This window comes from Nannospalax galili, unplaced genomic scaffold (genome assembly GCF_000622305.1).
Source record: "Nannospalax galili isolate Female #2095 unplaced genomic scaffold, S.galili_v1.0 scaffold77, whole genome shotgun sequence".
In the NCBI taxonomy this organism is placed as follows: Eukaryota; Metazoa; Chordata; class Mammalia; order Rodentia; family Spalacidae; genus Nannospalax; species Nannospalax galili.
The window spans coordinates 1,759,506-1,775,600 of NW_008341457.1; the positions used below are offsets into that span (position 1 = coordinate 1,759,506).

At 53.4% G+C, this 16,095-nt stretch overlaps 2 protein-coding genes and 1 long non-coding RNA gene across 5 annotated transcripts in view; 1 reads left to right on the top strand and 2 right to left on the bottom strand.

Moving 5' to 3' along the window:
* The window catches only part of Mpnd (MPN domain containing), an 8,336-nt gene extending 3,428 nt beyond the window's left edge, over positions 1-4,908 (bottom strand). For both annotated transcript variants that reach the window (XM_008836989.3, XM_008836988.3), the window contains exons 1-8: positions 4,860-4,908; positions 4,522-4,784; positions 2,752-2,988; positions 1,819-1,948; positions 1,153-1,237; positions 929-1,025; positions 473-545; positions 316-392 (exon numbers count right to left, since the gene is read on the bottom strand). In XM_008836989.3, the coding sequence (XP_008835211.1) occupies positions 316-392; positions 473-545; positions 929-1,025; positions 1,153-1,237; positions 1,819-1,948; positions 2,752-2,988; positions 4,522-4,784; positions 4,860-4,866 (969 nt within the window). In that variant the 5' untranslated portion in view covers positions 4,867-4,908. The remainder of the gene's footprint in view (positions 1-315; positions 393-472; positions 546-928; positions 1,026-1,152; positions 1,238-1,818; positions 1,949-2,751; positions 2,989-4,521; positions 4,785-4,859) is intronic.
* Positions 4,909-8,865: 3,957 nt separating this feature from the next.
* Positions 8,866-16,059, top strand: Stap2 (signal transducing adaptor family member 2). 2 transcript variants are annotated; one of them, XM_017799145.2, is made up of 13 exons: positions 8,866-9,090; positions 10,531-10,602; positions 10,758-10,880; positions 11,206-11,262; positions 12,690-12,790; positions 13,459-13,626; positions 14,327-14,396; positions 14,480-14,582; positions 14,699-14,761; positions 15,033-15,200; positions 15,286-15,378; positions 15,453-15,527; positions 15,737-16,059. In XM_017799145.2, exons 1-13 carry the CDS (start codon positions 8,989-8,991, stop codon positions 15,799-15,801), a joined length of 1,260 nt encoding a protein of 419 aa, XP_017654634.1. In that variant the 5' UTR covers positions 8,866-8,988; the 3' UTR covers positions 15,802-16,059. The 2 variants fall into 2 exon arrangements, with proteins under 2 accessions (XP_017654634.1, XP_008835214.1); XM_008836992.3 differs by having other exon boundaries at positions 8,871-9,090; positions 13,459-13,593.
* LOC108491033 lies at positions 11,853-13,570 on the bottom strand. Its single transcript, XR_001872536.2, has 3 exons — positions 13,433-13,570; positions 12,721-12,853; positions 11,853-12,622 (listed from the first exon to the last, which is right to left on the bottom strand). It is a non-coding gene; the product is annotated as an uncharacterized LOC108491033 (long non-coding RNA).
* Positions 16,060-16,095: the final 36 nt, after the last annotated feature.

Below are 16,095 nucleotides of genomic sequence, written 5' to 3' on the forward strand. Positions count from 1 at the left end.
TGTAGCCCCAGCTGTCCTGGAACTCACTATGTAGACCAGGCTGGCCTTGAACTCACAGAGTTCCACCTGCCTTTGTCTCCCGAGTGCTGGGACTACAGGCATGCGCCACCGCGCCTGGCCTCAATGTTTTTCTTTTTTTTTTTAAAGAGGAGGAAGGCAACACTGAAGGCAGAGACGGAGGGTCAGGAGTTCTAGACCAGGCTGGGCTGCACAGTGAGATTCTGTGGTACGGAACGTAGAGCCGGGGTCTCCGTCCTGTCCTTGCCATCAGGACAGGACAGAAAACAACAGCACCCCTCCCAGCAAACCCCTCACCTCCTCTTCCACAGCAGCTGCACTGTTGGCGTCCCCCAGCCGGCAGCGACAGGGAAAGGCACGCAGTACTGTGAGCACTGTGGGGAGATGGACAAGAAACCCATGTGAGTCCTGGTCCTGACAACCCGTGCCCGCCTGGCCAGCCCAGGATACCCACTCTGACTGTTGATGTCCCAGCGGCCCCCGAGGTAGCCCACGACCTCACTCCGGGTCAGGTGGCTGTGGAAGTCCTGGGGACAGGATGGAGGAAACTGACTCAGGCTGTGCTTCCTGCCTCAATGCAGGAGCCAGCTCACCCTCCTGTGTGCATTTACTAAATGCCTACTATTTACCAGTAGCAGACTTTACAGAGGGCCAGGAATGGAGCTCAGTGGTAAGCGCTTGCCCTGTGCAAAGGTCCTGGGTTCTATCCCAACACCACAAAAAACATAAGATTGAGCCACCTATTATTTACCAGTAGCAAACACTTACGGAGTGCCTACTGTCACCAGTAACAGACAAGTTTCCTACCCTGTCTTTTTCCAGAGCTGCTATTCCAAACAGCTTCATTCCTGGGCTGCCCCGTCCCAAGCCTGGGCACTGAAAGTTGAGCAGGAAAAGTGAGCTCACATACCAGAAGAAACAGCACATTACTGGAAATGGCCACATTGAATGGCTGGAATTTGTTGATGGCTGCAAAGCTGGTTACTTCCACCAAGGTGTGGGGGTTCCTGAAACAGTCAGGAAGGTCCCTAAGCTTTAGGAACCCCCAGGTTCTTCCCTCGTGCCCTCGTCCAAAATAACCTAGCTCCCCAGCCAGCACTACAGCTCTGACTGGGGCAGACGGGCGTATCTTACCTGGCAGAGTCCCGACTGCCCAACATGCAATATCGGACTGGCACTTGGACTTTACTGTCCACAGGCTTTCCCGGGGGTGTGGCCTCTGGTAAGGGGTGGGGAGGATAAAAAGTCAGTATGAATACCTCCCCTCCCTTCTCTGGATAACAGCACAGATACCCAAAAAATAAGGGAAACAGACCAGTGAGATGGCCCAGCCGGCAAAGGGGCTCGTTGCCAAGCCTGGCGACCTGAGTTGGATTCCTGGAACCTATCTCATGGAAGGAGAGAACTGACTCCTATAAGTCGTCCTTTCAACTCCCACACAATAAATACATATTTCAAATTAGCCAGGTGGGATATCCTTTGATTCTACACTTAGGATGCAGAGGCAGGCAGATGTCTGAGTTCTAGGCCATCCTGGTCTACATAGCAAGTTCCAGGCTACCAAGGCTGCACAGTGAGACAGTGTCTCACAAAAAAATAATAATCCGATGCCCTGTTCTGCCCTCCATGAGCATTGTGTGACACAGGTGCACTTACATGCATGCAGGCAAAACACTCATAACTATAAAATAAAAATAATATTTTTAAAAGAAATCAGACAGAGACTGAAATTAGGTAGCGAGGCTAGATTGTCAATCACGATTCCTAGGGTGCTAGGGAAGATCAAAGTGCACCCCTCACCTGGGTGCACAGTCTCCAAGGGGCCCTTCCCGGGATGTCTCCGAGTCTTGTCTTCTGCTGAGACTCCAGCCAGCACATCTTCCTCCTCATCCTCTATCAGCTCCTCCTCCTCCCCTTCGCTGGCAGGACTCTGTTGGGATGCAGTGAGGTGACCCTCAGCAGGGTGCCTCTCTCTCAAACCTGCACACAGTCCCACCCCACAAATGCCCAGTCCTGAGCCCTAGGTGCAATTTCACAAAGTGACCACGAGAGGGAACCAATGATCTGAGTTGCCTAAGGTGCATGCACAAGCCAGGGACCACAGGGGGTCATCCTAACATCTCTGAGCTCTGGTTTTCATCCTTCTGTCCTAAGTGACCTCTTTGGGTCTCACCCTCCCTCCACATGGCCAAATTAACCACCCCAAATCTGCACATCCCTCATTAATCTCTAACACTGGCTCATCCCCCAAGTCAGGACGCCAATATCTGATTCACCCTTAAACCTGGTCAGAGCCCATAGCAAAAATATGCAGGACCCTCCACTTCTTGCCCCCTCGGCCACTTGGTCTGGCCACTTCGTGGCTCAGCAATACCATCCAAGGGGACTACTGGTCCCCAGGCTAACACTGTCTGCTCACCCTGTTCCCTCCCTCTGCCCACAACAGCTCCCTCATGGTCAAAGCCTAAAACCTCCCTGCAGCCCACAGGACTCTGGCCACCCTGACCTGTCCCTCCCCTCTCTCTCCTCTCTTTTGCTCCCTCTGATTCACCCACAGGCTCTCCTCAGTGCTCCTCCAAACACCAAGCTAGGTCTTCCCCCAGAGCCCTGTCCTCTGCCCTGGGGCCGTTGCATAGGCTCCCTCACTCTCCATCTCTTGGTCCTGGAGGACCTGCGTGTGACTGTGCACATCTCATCCCACAGGGGGGCTGGGGAAGGCTTACAAGTTCACACCTCCTCAGCAGCAGCCACTGGCACATGGAGCTGATGCCGTCGGAGCCAGGCAGCTTTGTACTTATCCAGTTTCTGTCCCTTGTACTTGACGGAGGCCCAGCCACAGCCAGACTTCTTGGCTGGGTTGACCAGTTTCTTGCAGTGAGTAGCCCAGGCACTGGGCGAGTTGAACACTTGCCCAGTCTCTTGCCACACGATCCTGCCATCTGGCTGTAGGTCCCCGATGAATTTCTTCCCCTACAGCAACAGGGGGCTGAACCCACACACTCCCACTTCCAAATCCCTCCCTCGCTGAGAGTTGGCACCCATGTTCCTCTCTAGCTCCAGGAGCCCTTTTCTCATTGGACTGAGCCCCTAAGTATGGGCACACCATCTGCCTTATCTACCGTGTCCTGGTACCCAACACACAGGGGGTGAATAGCTTAAGAATTAAGCAATGGGCTGGGCATGGTGGCACAGACCTTTAATCCCAGCACTGGAAGGCAGAGGCAGGCAGATCTCTGTGAGATAGAGACTATCCTGGCCTACATAGCCAGCTGCAGCTATAGGGAGACCTTGTTTCAAATAAATAAATAAATAAATAAACAAACAAACTGGGAGTTGCCCAGTACCAGGTGACACACCTGCAGTCGAATCTCTACAACTAAGGCTCATGGAACATAGTGGAATAAGGGGTAGAGAGAGGGCTAATGCACCCCTCAACTCTTACCAGTGAGGCTTCCATGTACATCAGAGGGCGATGCACACAGAAGGCCACAACTGGCCAAGTTCTGGAGAATAAGATACTCTAGAGTGTAGGATGGACTCCTATATGGAACCTCACCCACCCACGGCTCAGGGACCATTGTGGAAGAGGAGGTGGAAAGACTGTAAGAGGCAGGGCTGGTTCATGAACATAGGGAGGTGGCGACTTCCAGGCCACTGGAGGCTTGTTCATGGGAGCCTGTGGCAGGGGTGATGTTGAGCACGGCAGGACCCATGTCAGCTCAATTAAACAAGGGCCCAAAGGGGAGGTGAGAAATAGGTGGTGGGCCAGCTCTAGATTGGGCACTATTTGATACTGATTGCTGCTGGGTGAGGGAGAGTATGACTAGACTCCAGTGGACGCATTTACACTGAAGGATATTTGGGTACAAACACCTGAATGAATAGGAATCAGCACATATGGCGGAGTGCATAGGGATAGGGGGAAGCATGGATGGGGGAGGGCGTCTGGATTTGAGTGGGAAACCTATGAAATTTTAAAAGCTCAATTAAAAAAAAACGGTACTCTTAAAGTAAAAATAAAAAAATAATCAATGGTAGCCAGACACACATGGGGGACCAGACTGAGACAGCAACATCACTAGTGTAAGGCCAGGCAGGTCAGCTTAACAAGACTGTACCTCAGATTAAATGGAAAAGAGCACAGGGCCTGATTCAGAGGCAGAATGACAGCCTAGGATCCCTCAGTGAGGACATGGGGCTGTGGCTCAGGGGTAGAGCCTAGAATCCCCAGTGAGGGGCTGGGGAGGAAGGCTCCCTTATTTCACGGGAGAGAAACTCCCACAGCACAGAGAAGCTGCTGGAGGACACTGCCAGGTGTCAGTGGTTGGTCCTATGAGGCCTTCGTCTCGTGGACTCCTCCTTTCTGACCCTCACTTTCTCCTTTGTAGAATGGGGCACCTAAGGAACCGCGTTGCCACGCCCAGAAGGGCTCTGTCCAAGATTGGATGCTCTGTGCCTCAGTTTCCCCTGAGGGAACGAGCAAAGCGTCTCGGGAGGGCTCACCAGGTAATAGATACACAGCACTCCCACTCCGGGTTCCAGCAGCGCGTCTTTCAGCAGCACCCGCAGCGTGACCGCGCGCCTGGTAAGCGCGCCCCCCAAGGCCACCCCGACCCCGGCCGCGCAGCCTCCGAGCCCACCCAGGCTACCGCTGCGCCCTCCGCCGGCGCCCGCCGCGGGCTCCGGCTCCTCCGCCTCCGCGTCGTCTTCGTCCTCATCCGGAGCGTCCTCGGCCGCGCCGCCCACGGGGGACAGCGGCTCGGGAGCTGCACGGGGGACACCCACAGGCTGGAGAGGCTGCAAGCCCCGCCGCGCCCGCCTGCCCTCCAGACCCTTCCTACCTGCCATAGCCGCTGCGTCGGGGCCCGGCCTGGCTCCGCCCCCGCCCGGGCTCCACCCCGCGCAACGCCGCGGCCCATTGGTCGGCGAAGATGTGCGGAGGGGAGGTGCGGCCCAGTGGAGGCGGAGGGGAAACTGAGGCCGCAGAGCTGCCCCAGCACCGGAGAGAGAAAGTGCTCCGAGTCATTGGGGAAACTGAGCTATGACTTGGAGCAGAAACTGAGGCCCAGGATCCCCACGACTGGGGGACTAGGGACCCCACTCAAGGCCACGGCCTCCTGGTTTGTTTGCAGTGTGGGGACGCAGGAGTGTCTAAACCTGCTGAAACCAGAGGGGAATTGAGGCTAGAGGAAGCTGGTGACCTGGAGGCGGAAACTGAGACTCAAGACCCTCACCACTGGGGACTTGGGATCCCGCCCGAGGCCACCTCCCCCAGACGGGCCTCCTGGAATTAGGGGTGCATGAGTGTCTCAGCCTGCTGAAATGATGGGAAAACAGTCTGCGGCCATCGCTATAGAAGGAATCAAAGCCATTGGCCCTAGGGACACGGGGAGAAACAGGTTTGCGTGGGGGCGCACGCCTTTGACCCCTGTTCTCGGAAGGCAGAGACAGGAGGATCTCTGTGAGATTGAGCCAGCCTAGGCTACATGACAAGTTCCAGGCCAGCTGGGGATACAGGTGAAGCCTGTGTCGAAAAACAAAAATTAGGGCTGGAGAGATGGCTCAGCGGATAAGAACACTGGTTGTTCTTGAAGAAGATCCGGGTTCGAATTCCAGCAGCCAGATGGCAGCTAACAACTGTCTTGAACTCCAGTCCCAGGGGATCCGACAGCCTCTTCTGACCTCGCAGGCATTGCACGACACGGGTGCACTTACCTACATGCAGGCAATACATGCATACACATAAAATAAAAATAATAAATAAAAATTTAAAAAACAATAAATAAATAAATAAATAAATAAATAATAAATAGCCTAGGCCCCCGCTCTGGCATTTGCAGGGTTAAGGTCCAGCCTCTTATCACGTTGATTCCCAGATAGCACCAGACCTGGCTCAGCCAATGGACAGCCGTTCTCATCAGCCAGTCATCAGGAGGATGCGCAACTCCAGGCATCCAATCAGCTGTTTCGGCTGGGTCCACCCAGCCAATCACGTCCCAGTTGGAACTGGGTGCGCCGTGCATCGACGGGAATTGGGCGGCAGTCCTGGCCTTTGTCCCCTGGCCCTTCACCCCAAGTCCATCCAGAGACACCCCCAACCCTGGGGCCTGAAAACGTGGGGCGGGGACTCACTCGGGATGGCCGCCCACAGTGGGTGCGGTTTGCCCTATTGAAGGGAAAAGGAAATAAAAGTCTCTGAAATGCTCTGAGGGACAAGACCTGTCATATCCTACAAGCAGGAAATCTGAATTTGGATTATTTTCTCTAACCCGGCCACCAACATCAAGCTCCACAGAGACAGAGCTGGTTATTCATCCCACGTCCTTTGCCCATCTTCCAGGCCTATCTGTGTCCTAACTTGCAAATCCTCATGTTCAGTTTCTCCCTCTGGACACTGACCATAACGGGGTGCGTGCTCCACCCTGTGCACACTCATCCTCCTTGTCTTCCACCCTGGACCCAAAGGGATCTTTATAAACGTACTGAAAGCCTTGGTCTAGATACTCCATGGCTCCCTATGACCTCTCCATCCTCCCTCCCTCCCTTCAAGTTCCGAAACAGGAGCCTATGAGTGGCCTGGAGCCCACAAGGTTTATATTGGCCAGGTTGGCCTCAAACCTACAGCAATCCTGGCTCAGCTTTGGGAGGGTGGGCTCCCAAGCGCGCCTCACCATACACCGTTTTCTGTTGCCTTTGACAGTTTGAATTAACCTCTGTGGCTTGTCCATGCAGGGCACCCTGAATAGTTGACCCTGCTGTGAGCTTCATTAGATAATGGAGCAGATGAGAGACAGCACACACCAAACAGTTGTTCTCTGGAATGCAAAGACCAGTCTTTTTAAAAAATTTTTTAATTATTATTATTTTATATGTTTGAGTGTATTGACTGGAAGCATGTAAGTGCACCCATGTCGTGCAATGTCCATGGAGGTCAGAAGAAAATGTTGGATGCCCTGGAACTGAAATTTCGGACGGTTGTTAGCCACCATGTGGATGCTGGGATCTGAACCCAGACCCTGTGCAAGAGCAGTCAGTGCTCTTAACTACTGAGCATCTCTCCAGACCAGACCTTTTTTTTTTTCTTTTTTTTGTCTTTTTGAGATGGAGTCTCCCTGTAGTCCCACCTGGCCTAAAACTCACTATGTAGAACAGGCTGGCCTCGAACTCACAGAGATCCGCCTGCCTCTGCCTCCCGAGTGCTGGGATCAAAGGTGTGAGCCACCATGCTGGCTCATTTTTTTACCTGTGTAAAATACAGCCAGCTGAGCCCAAGACTGAGGAATTGAATTTATAATTTTGGGGCGTGTTTCTGTTTTTGCTCTGTGGAGCCAGGGTCTCATATAGCCCAGTCTGGCCTCAAATTACTGAGTTGAACTTCTGACCCTACTGCCTCCATCTCAGAGGTGCTGGGATGACATGCGTGAACCCCCATGACTGACTGAATTTACAATTATAAACATTTGTTGTTTATTATACTAGAGTTGAATTTTGAGCCTTGGACTTGCTAAGCCTCTGAGCCATGCCCTTACCCTCTCTGTGGTGTCTCAGAGGTAGAGTGACAGCTTAGAATCCTCTAGTGAGGGCCTGGGGGCAAGACTCAGGGGTTATACAGCATGACAGCCTAGAATCCCCCAGTGAGGGGTGGGGCATGGCTCTGTTGAAAGGGCAGTCTTTTAACATGCCAAAAGCCTGGGGTTAGATTCTCAGTTCTACATAAACCAGATGTAGGGTGGAGGGAATCAACTGGGTGTGGTGGCACGCACCTTTAATCCCAGCACATGGGCACTCAGGGAGGCAGAGGCAGGCGGAGCTCTGTGAGTTTGAGGCCAGGTTGGTCTACATAGTGACTTCCAGGCCACCTGAAGCTACAGGGAGACCCTGTCTCAAAAAGATGGAAAAATAAGAAAGAAATAAAGAAATTCAGGATCATCATACTGTATGTAAAGAGTTCAAGTATACTCTGAATTACATGAAACTCTGTCTCAAAAAAGCAAAAGAAATAAAGTGAAATAAGTCAACTACTTAGATATAAGTACTTTGTGCTCAAGACATTGATTGGAAAGTACAGATTATGGGTGTCGGAAATTAAAGATTTCAATGTTGGTCTGGTGAGAGAGCTCAGTGGGTAAGAGAGTTTGCAGCCATCCTGAGGATGTGAGTTTGATCCCTGGGATCCATACATTCAAAGAAGAGAATCGACTCCCCGGAGCTGTCCTCTGACCTCCACACGTACACACACACACACACACACACACACACACACACACACACACAAACAAAATCTAAAAAAATAGTGCAGCTAGGTGTGGTGGCACATGCCTTTGATCCCAGCACTCAGGAGGCAGGGGCAGAGGCAAATCTCTGTGAATCAATAAAAACAAAAGCGATTTAATTTAAAAATAGAGTGCCTGCAAGACAGAGGATAGCGTTGCAAACCTGACCTCTGTCCCCACGTTGACCCAGCCGTTTGGGGTGTTTTGTCTGGTTAGTTTTGGTTTTTAGAGACAGGGTTTCCTTATAGCCCCAGCTGCCCTGGAACTCACTACATAGCCCAGGCTGGCCTTGATCTCACCCAGATCCACCTGCCTCTGCCTCCAGACTGCTAGGATTAAAGGCTTGTGCCACCACACCCGGCTTCAGAGCCATTTTTAATCAGAATTCCAATAAGATATTTTTGAGTATCCAGAGAAACATACTGCAATGTTCTGGTGACCTACAAGCATTCCAGGTCTCTCTATTATGCAATGGCTGTATACTCCTGTGGTTTTTCCATGTACCCTCCTGCACAGCATGTCCCTGTCTCTGGGAATGGATCCTGGGGCTGCCGGGATTCCCCGGGATCAGCCCCCGCCCAGGCTGAGAGGGAGGTGACAGCTGACTGAGTTGAGGAAACTGCCCAGGAACCTGTTTGTCTCCTTCCTGACCCAGGCCGCCGGCTCCCTCTTGGAAGGAGAGGGACCTGGGGCTGCCATGGCGGCGGCCCTGAGTCCACCTCGGGTCCCCAAGCCCAAGGGTGTAGCACCGGCCCACTACTACGAAAGTTTTCTAGAGAAAAAGGGACCCTGCGACCAGGTAAGGGGGGGTGGGCAGGGTGCCAGACATGCTGCGCCGCCCCCAGTAACTCGCAAACCTCTCTGAGCCCTGCTTTCTCTAGAGGCAGCTGGGTGACCACAGAGGACCCTGAGGGAAGGAAAAAGACACACACTGGGGGCTCTGGAAAGTTCTGACCATCTCTCTGTCTGTGTCAGTGTTTCTTCCTCAGATTCATGCCTTTCCTGCCTGCCAGCCTGCCAGCTGTCTGTCTCTCCTTCCCTCCATCCCTGTTTCAATCTTTCTATCACAGCCACTTTTTTCATCTTCTGGATACAAGTAAGACTAGAAACTTCCTGCAGGAAATACACTGTCCTCCAACGCTGGCCTTCTCGCCCTCCCATTCCAGAATTAACCTTGTGAACTTGAGACACTAGGTCCAAGGCCAGAGCACGTGACACGTGCAGACAGTGACCTCTGAGGGCGGGCACATACCAGAGGGATGTGCTGGTTATGGTTTGGTTGAGACAGTCTCACCATTGTAGCCCAGGCTAGTCTCAAACTCAAAGCAATCCTCCTGCCTCAGCTTCCCAAGGGTTGGGATGACTGAGGAGTGCTGCCCAATGATGGACCAGGTTCCCAGACCCAATACCTTCATGTTGTCTCTGGCCCCTAACAAAGCACACAGTGTCACATGACTGACCCAGTCACAGGATCCCTTACATGCCAGACTGAGAGGGAGAATAGATGGGTGGCTAGATGGGTGAATGGATGGGTGAATAGGTGGATGGGTAGATGGGTGGGTGGATGAATGGGTGGGTGGATGGATGGATGGATGGATGGATGGATGGATGGATGGATGATTGGATGGGTGGGTAGATGGATAAATGGATGGTGGATGGGTGGGTAGATAGATGGGTGGGTGGATGGGTGGATGGATTGATGGATGGGTCTCTTTTCTCCTTTTCTTAGAAAACAGGCAATCCCAAGGGATAGATCATAGGTAGGAAGGCCCTCCACGATACCATAGTGCTAGGGGCTATGTCTCAGTGTGCAGAGTGCTTGTAGCTCTGTACATTGTACACTTGTCTAGCATCTATGAGATCCCGGGTTCATCCCTAGCACCACATAAACCTGGCGTGGTGGCTCAGGAGGATCAAAGTTATTCTCAGCTACACAGCAAATACAAGGCCAACCTGAGCTATGAGACCATTTCTCGAAAAAAGAAAGAAAGAAAGAAAGAAAGAAAGAAAGAAAGAAAGAAAGAAAGAAAGAAAGAAAGAAAGAAAGAAAGAAAGAAAGGAACCAAGAACAAATGAATAAAGAAAAGGCAATATTTTGTGAAAATGTCTTTGGAGACACATGGAGGAACAGCATGCAGGCACAGGGAACAGACCATGCAAAGGCCCAGCAGCAGGAGGGAGTTCAATGAGCATATCCAAATTTGCTGCCCCAGTCCCTCTTTTCTCCTCTGGCCCCCAGGATTACAGGAAGTTCTGGGCGGGCCTCCAGGGTCTCACCATCTATTTCTACAACAGCAATCGGGACTTCCAGGTAAGGACTGGAGTTGGGGCTCAGGGGCCGGTCCTCACTTGACCACAGGGGCCAAGCAGAGGGTGGAGGCCATGTCACCAAAGGAGTAGCCACATCATCCCATGGTACCTGAGAAGGCCACGCCTGGCACTCAGCCTGCTGCCCCTCTGTGCCAGCCACTCGAGAAGCTGGACCTGAGGCTCTTCTCAAAGCTCACAGATGAGGCTCCTGGAGGCAACGCACTGGACACCAGCAGTCAGTTCAGCCTTGTTCTCCGGGACCAGGAGATCAAATTCAAGGTAGGTCAGAAGGTTCTGGGGAGATACTCCTGTATTCTGCCCAACATTCATACCTAGAAATGTAGAGTCCCTTCAACTGCACTGGTCACGCTGTGCAAATCCCTCAACCTCTCTGAGCCTCAAGATGTTTGTGAAACAGCTGGTAAGCTGAGCCAACTTGTTCAAAGGTCCCAGGACACAGGACAGGGCTGTGCAAAGGCCCTGGGGTAGAGGGTTAGGGGACGTGGCTGTGCAAATCCCCAAAGCAGGATGGAGCCCTTGTCCCTCTTCTGTGTCCTTGATGAGTAGAGCAAGCCTCATGAACTCACCTTTTTTCTCCCCACAGGCCGAAAGCCTAGAGTCTCGTGAGATGTGGAAAGGCTTTATCTTGACTGTGGTAGAGGTGAGGCCACGCCCCTCCCTGTGTTGGTGACTTTTTTTTTTTTTTTTTTTTTTGGTCTTTTTGAGACAGGGTCTCCTTGTAGACCCAGCTGGCCTGGAAATGGATATGTAGACCAGGTTGGCCTTGAACTCACAGAAATCTACCTGCATCTACCTCCCAAGTGGTAGGATTAAAGGCATGTGCCACCACGCCTGGCTGTTAGTGACTTCTTTTTTTAAATTTTTAAAATTTTTTTTTCTTTTTGAGACAGGGTCTCCCTGTAGCCCCAGCTGTCCTGGAACTCACTATGTAGACCAAGCTGGCCTTGAACTCACAGAGATCCGCCTGCCTCTGCCTCCCAAGTGCTGGGATTAAAGGTGTGTGCCATCACACCCAGCTGACTTCTTTATTTTAAATATTTTATTTATTTTTATTTTATGTGTATGAGTGTATTGCCTGCATGTGTGTGAGTGCACCCGTGTCGTGCAATGCCACGGAGATCAGAAGAGGGCTTCAGATTCCTGGAACTGGAGTTAAGGACGGTTTGTAGCTACCATGTAGGTGCTGGGACTCGAACCCAGGTCCTCTGCAAGAGCAGTCAGTGCTCTTAACCACTGAGCCATCTCTCCAGCCCTGTTAGTGACTTCTTACTGTGACAAAATACCTGACACAAACGGCCTAAAGGAAAGGAAGATTTTTATCCCGGATCATAGTTCAAGGGCAGCAGGAATGTGAGGCCACAGCAGCTATGCTGTCCAGGTCACATCAGCCATCAGAAAGTGGAGAGAGATGTGTGCTGGTACTCAGCTCAAGGTCTCCTCTTATTTCTGACTCCCCAGCCCAGGGATGGTGCCACACCCACAATTCCGGGTGGATTTTTCCATTTCAGTTAACACAGCCTGGGCACTTCCTCACACACAGGCCCAGAGGTTTGTTACCATCATGATTTTAGAACCTGTCAGGCTCTATACTGAGATTAGCCACTGTAACATCTGTGACTCACTATCCCTTCCCCCCTCCCCCAGTCCTTCATTCCCAAAGAAACTTCTAGAACACAAGACAGTTTTCATCCTGAAAATCCTGGGCTGTGGACAACCCATAGACACCTTCTGTTTTGCCACGAGAAGGCTACAACTTTTCATTTCTTGTTTATTTATGTAATTATTTTTGGGACAGGGTCTCAGGTAGCCCAGGCTCTCCTCCAACTCTCTGTGTAGCCAAGGATGGCCTCGAATTCCTGATCCTCCTGCCTCAGTCTCCTGAGTTCTGGGATGACAGGTAGCTGTCACACCCAGTTTTCAAACTTCTGGAATTTATTTCTTTGATTCTGGAGCTCCAGGGGTTCCGTCCTAGTTCCCCAGGTTGGCCTCAGTTTACCCATCTGTGACATAGGAGTAAACTGCCCATTCAGTACCGCACCTGCATTCTCTGCCCCCATCACCTGTCAGCTCCGTGTCCCATCCAACCTGACCCTGTTACCTGGACACCTGTACATGATGGCCGAGGTCCAAGCCAAAGAAGAGGCACGTCGAGCACTGGAGGTGCCCTGGTGAGTGCTGGCTGCTACCCAGGACTGTGACATCCCAGTGTGAGGACCAATGGGGATCCAGGGCTGAGGGTTGAGTGGAGAGGGGTGCAATCGGCCTGAGACAGGTTACCAGCATGGGGGGATCATGGGAATGTGCCTAGGTCTCGCCTAGGTCTCTTGGGAGGGGACTATGTCTAAGGGGCGGGGCTAAGTCTGTAGGGGCAGGGCCTGGGTCTAGGAGAGGTGGCTAGATGTCTGACAGAAGGCACTGGGTCTAAAGGAAGAGGCTGTGTCTATGAGAGGGGTGGAACTTCAGCATAAGGGTAGGGGCTAGATCTCTGGGGACATGGCTGGGAGGGGCGTCGGGGGGGCGGGGCCTGAGTCTAACGGATGGGCTGGGTCTCCCTATACAGGATCAGGGTCTGGGGGCAGGCTGGATCTCTATGGGAGGGTCTTGGGGGAGGGTCTCAGGGGAAGCTCTGGGGGTGGATCTGGGAGAGGGTCTGGAAGAGAGTCTTGGGTGAGGGTCTGAGCATGGGTCTCAGGAGGGTCTGAGGGAAGGTTTTGGGGATGGGTCTTGTGGGAGGGTCTGGACGTAGGTCTGGGGGAGGGTCTGAACGTGGATCTGAGGGAGGGTCTGGGGGTGGGTCTCTGGGATCTCACCTGTCTGATGACCCCACCCCCCACAGGTGCTTCCTGAGGGTCAGCCGTCTGGAGGCGCAGCTGCTCCTGGAGCGCTACCCTGACTGTGGGAACTTGCTGCTGCGGCCCAGCGGGGAGGGCAAAGACGGGGTGTCGGTCACTACGCGGCAGATACTCAACGGGTGCATATGCGTGGCTCGTGGCTCAGCACCAGGGTGGGGTCCAGGCAGATATGAAGGTCAAAATCAGTCAGTGGCTGGAAGGACCTGTGGGTGGGCCAGTTCTGGGGCGGGGCCTCGACGGGGCTACTCAAGACCTGCCTCAGTCCTAGCACATCCCAGGTTTGGAGCGGAGCCACATCGAAGGTGGAGTCAGGATGGGCGCGGGACTTCCTGTGGAGGGGGACTCCGCGGGAGCGGCTGCAGTGTGTTCCATAAAGGGGAGGAGCCCGAGCGAGGGGTGGGGCCTCACCGGGGGTGGAGTCAATCTGTTAGGGCCTTCCTGGGGGCGGAGCCATGGCTGGAGGGAGGAGCCAGGGGTGGGGCCTCCTAGGGAGAGCGAGGCCAGGGCTAGGGAAGGGGACGGGGCAGGATAGGGCGGCACCTCAGTGGGGGTCCCGGTCCTGGGTCAGAGGAGGAGGCTCTGGGGGCCGGACAGGGGTGGAGTCCGTTGGTTCGGTCTTAATGTGGCAGTGAACCCTGAGCGAGTCCATTCACAAAGAGTGTGGGCAGGGCCATATAGTCAGTTCCTCGTTGTGGGTGGAGCCAGCAGTTAAGAACTGGCTGGGGGCGTGGCTTCATTTGCGTGGTTTCATTGGGGCGGGGACATGGGTGGGCGTGGTCCCGTTGGGGTGGAGCTTGCGGACAAGACCTTGCCTGGGCGAAGACGGCCCATCCGTAGCACCCTCTCCCGTAGGTTGCCCGTGGTCCGGCACTACAAGGTGAAGCTCCAGGGTTCTAAGTACGTGATTGACGTGGAGGATCCGGTGAGCACTCGTCCCAGGGATCGCCCTCAGGGGTGCCCATCCTTCCCCCACCAACCCTGAGCCCGCCCCATTCTCACCTCCAGTTCCCGTGCTCCTCCCTGGACGCTGTGGTCAATTATTTCGTGACCCACACCAAGAGGGCGCTGGTTCCCTTCCTGCTGGACGAGGACTATGAGAAAGTGTTAGGTGGGTGCAATTTGAGGGAACTGTGGGGGACCCCCCAGTCTGGGACAGGGACACTCGGGAGGGGGGCAGACAGCTCCTGCGCATCTCCTCCAGGCCACCTGCATTCTCTGTTCCAGCTTTTGTGGACGCTGACCAGGAGAACGGAGAAAGTGTGTGGGCCACACCTGCCTGGTGCTCAGGTGACCGCCTTAACCATGGCCACTGCAGGCGCTTCACAGATGCAGGGAACCCCCAACGCCTGTGTTCCTCTGTCTGAGGTTCAAATACACCCATGTACATGTAGCAGCCCTGCACGTCCTGTCCTTCCTGTCATGTAAACAACACGTGTGCACAACCTCACATGCACCCCAAAAGGCAGACACATTGATTGACAGGTCGACCCACACAGGTGCACCCCTCGGAGGGGCCTGTGCCTCCTGGGCCCTGACAAGACTTGGTTTTCCTCATCAGGTTCTGTCTCCCTTACTAATGTCCCCAAGCCCCTACCACCTGTTCCCACACCTGTGTCCAGCCAGGAGGCCAGACTGCCCCCACTCCCCCCGCAGCTACTAGACCAGGATGAGAATTATGTGACTCCCATTGGAGACCACCCAGCAGTTGAATACATGAATCAGGATGGTGAGTGGGGGATAGGACAGCAGATGAATGGGGGGAGCAGGCTGGTAGTGAAACCCACTGTGACACCCGGCCACCGTCCATGCAGTGTCTCCCTCTACTCCGCTGGTCCGTTCAAAGCACAAGAAGGCGGTGAAGCTTCCAGTAAAGCCTCCAAAACCACCAGTGGTACCCAAGCCAGGTAGGACTCTTTCCCCTTCCTCTCAGTCCTTGGGGATAGGTGGCCTTAGATAACCCATTGATTTTTATCTGCAGATCTCAAAGCCATCACAGGGGTCTGGGCCAGGAAGCCAGGCATCAGCTCACCCCAGGCTCTGTCTCTCGTGACAAGTAAGGGCACTTTTGGAGGGATGGGTGCTGGATGCAGGGCAGGCTTCCAGGCTGTGTGACCCCACGTGGTGATATCACTCTATTCCCAAATCCCCTACTGTCTGGGAATTACCAAAGCCTTAGATGCATTTTTCCTTTGTACTGGATCTTGGGCGTGGGATGCATAGCTTGGGGTTCCCTAGCTGAAGTCTGGGTTCCCATCTGACCAGAGTTGGGGGATGTGACTGCTGAGCTGGAGGAGAAACTGCAGAAGAGGCGGGCACTGGAGCACTAAGTCTGGCACACTGTCGACGAGTGGGCTATCTCTGGATACAATACAGCATACCAGCTGAGTCCTCAAAGGAAAACAACTGAAGGGACAGGACATACCCAGCACGATGGTACACACTTGTCATCCCTATACTGAGAAGGCTGAGGCAGTAAGGTCTCCATGAGTGTTGAGGCCAGCCTGAGCTGCGTAGTAAGTTCCAGTATAGCTTAGGCTACATAGGACCTTGTCTCATAAAGAAAAAAAAAAAAAACTTCAAGTGAATCCAGGGTTTGTGCCTGGCATTACTTTATTTTGTGT

Bases quoted from the DNA above. Each gene is read 5' to 3' on its own strand.
- Stap2 (XM_017799145.2), top strand. From the start codon at position 8,989: ATGGCGGCGGCCCTGAGTCCACCTCGGGTCCCCAAGCCCAAGGGTGTA. The intron at 14,762-15,032 runs GTGACCGCCTTA...TTTCCTCATCAG, and splicing joins CACACCTGCCTGGTGCTCAG to GTTCTGTCTCCCTTACTAAT. The intron at 15,201-15,285 runs GTGAGTGGGGGA...CCGTCCATGCAG, and splicing joins TGAATACATGAATCAGGATG to TGTCTCCCTCTACTCCGCTG.